Raw genomic sequence first — 1,253 nt, 5'->3', positions numbered from 1 at the left:
AAAAAAAGCAAAGTAGTAGTATTACCATTTACTAAGAATTGCTCTCGTGAGTATGTTTTGTGTTTAAATGGTACATCTTGTTCTAACTTAGGCTACTTGTTTTATTAATTTTAATTGTTTACAGACTAAATATGGAGATACATACGACTGCGTAGATTTCTACAAACAACGTGCATTTGATAACCCATTATTGAAGGATCATAATTTTCATCCTAAGGCATATCTCTACTCTCTTTTCATTTCGTTGTCATTTTGTTCCTATTGGATATGATATTATTGACATACAATTGAACATTTGATTGAGCAGATGAAACCTACTTTATCTACAATCAAGAAAGATTCAACCTTCTCATCAACAACTAATAGGTCATGGACAATATGGTCAAAAGATGGAGGATGCCCTTTTGGAACTATTCCTGTTAAGAGAATGACAAAAGATGATCTTGTAAGATTAACTCATATGCCTCCTCCAGAGGATGTCACATTCACCGATGAATATGATGTTGTAAGATGATTTATGTCAATTTACTTCTATATATATTGCATATTTATTTCAAACGTAAAAATAAGTTCATTTTCTAATGCAGAGCAACAATAATAGTAGGCCAAATGGAAGATACGTATCTTCACAAGGATATAAGGTGGTATATGGCTATAAAAATTATTTTTTAATGTCCATGTTTTATTTAATGGGATTTGAAGTAATAAAGGAACAAGTTATTCTTAGTTTAATTTGGGCACTCTGTAAGATTTACTAAAAACAATTTTAAAAAAAAAATTAGGTTGCAATAGCTCAAATTTCATATAATCCACATAACAAGTTTGCGGGAGCCGGAATGAGTTCTGCTTTGTACAATCCTCAAGTTAATGGACAGCAACACAGTGGATCTCGACTAAAAATTCATAAAGGATCAGATATCTTACAAGCTGGTTGGAGAGTAAGTTTATATCAATTTTTTACTTCATTATTCTATCGTTTTGTGGAAGAAGGATGTATGTTAACTATTGAATTTTGTTTTTTTAAGATGTACATAAGAAAATTTCTTAGCAAATGCTGAATATCTAATAACTATAATATAACATACCTGTTTCGTGTTTTAGGTGGACCCAACGTTATACGGGGATACTAAAACTAGATTTTTTATACATTTCCAGGTAACTATCTTTTGTACTGTGGTGATTTCTCTTTTGAGTTCATTAAACTAGTACATCTTTTAGGGTGTGTTTAATGTGAATTTATAATTTTCTCTGTT

At 30.5% G+C, this 1,253-nt stretch overlaps 1 protein-coding gene across 1 annotated transcript; it reads left to right on the top strand.

The window, feature by feature from the left end:
• The first annotated feature begins 125 nt into the window (after window positions 1-125).
• Window positions 126-1,253, top strand: LOC107025288. The gene is made up of 5 exons (XM_027918228.1): window positions 126-217; window positions 308-505; window positions 588-641; window positions 783-938; window positions 1,102-1,253. Exons 2-5 carry the CDS (start codon window positions 308-310, stop codon window positions 1,204-1,206), a joined length of 513 nt encoding a protein of 170 aa, XP_027774029.1. The 5' UTR covers window positions 126-217; the 3' UTR covers window positions 1,207-1,253.

This window comes from Solanum pennellii, chromosome 7 (assembly GCF_001406875.1).
Source record: "Solanum pennellii chromosome 7, SPENNV200".
Lineage (NCBI taxonomy): Eukaryota > Viridiplantae > Streptophyta > Magnoliopsida > Solanales > Solanaceae > Solanum > Solanum pennellii.
Note: the sequence above shows the minus strand (reverse complement) of the source record. Positions and strands in the feature narration are given on the sequence as shown.

Coding starts and splice junctions, on each gene's coding strand:
- LOC107025288 (XM_027918228.1), top strand. CDS start 308: ATGAAACCTACTTTATCTACAATCAAGAAAGATTCAACCTTCTCATCA. Junction 506..587: donor TCACCGATGAATATGATGTT/GTAAGATGATTT, acceptor TTTCTAATGCAG/AGCAACAATAATAGTAGGCC. Junction 642..782: donor TATCTTCACAAGGATATAAG/GTGGTATATGGC, acceptor AAAAAAAATTAG/GTTGCAATAGCTCAAATTTC.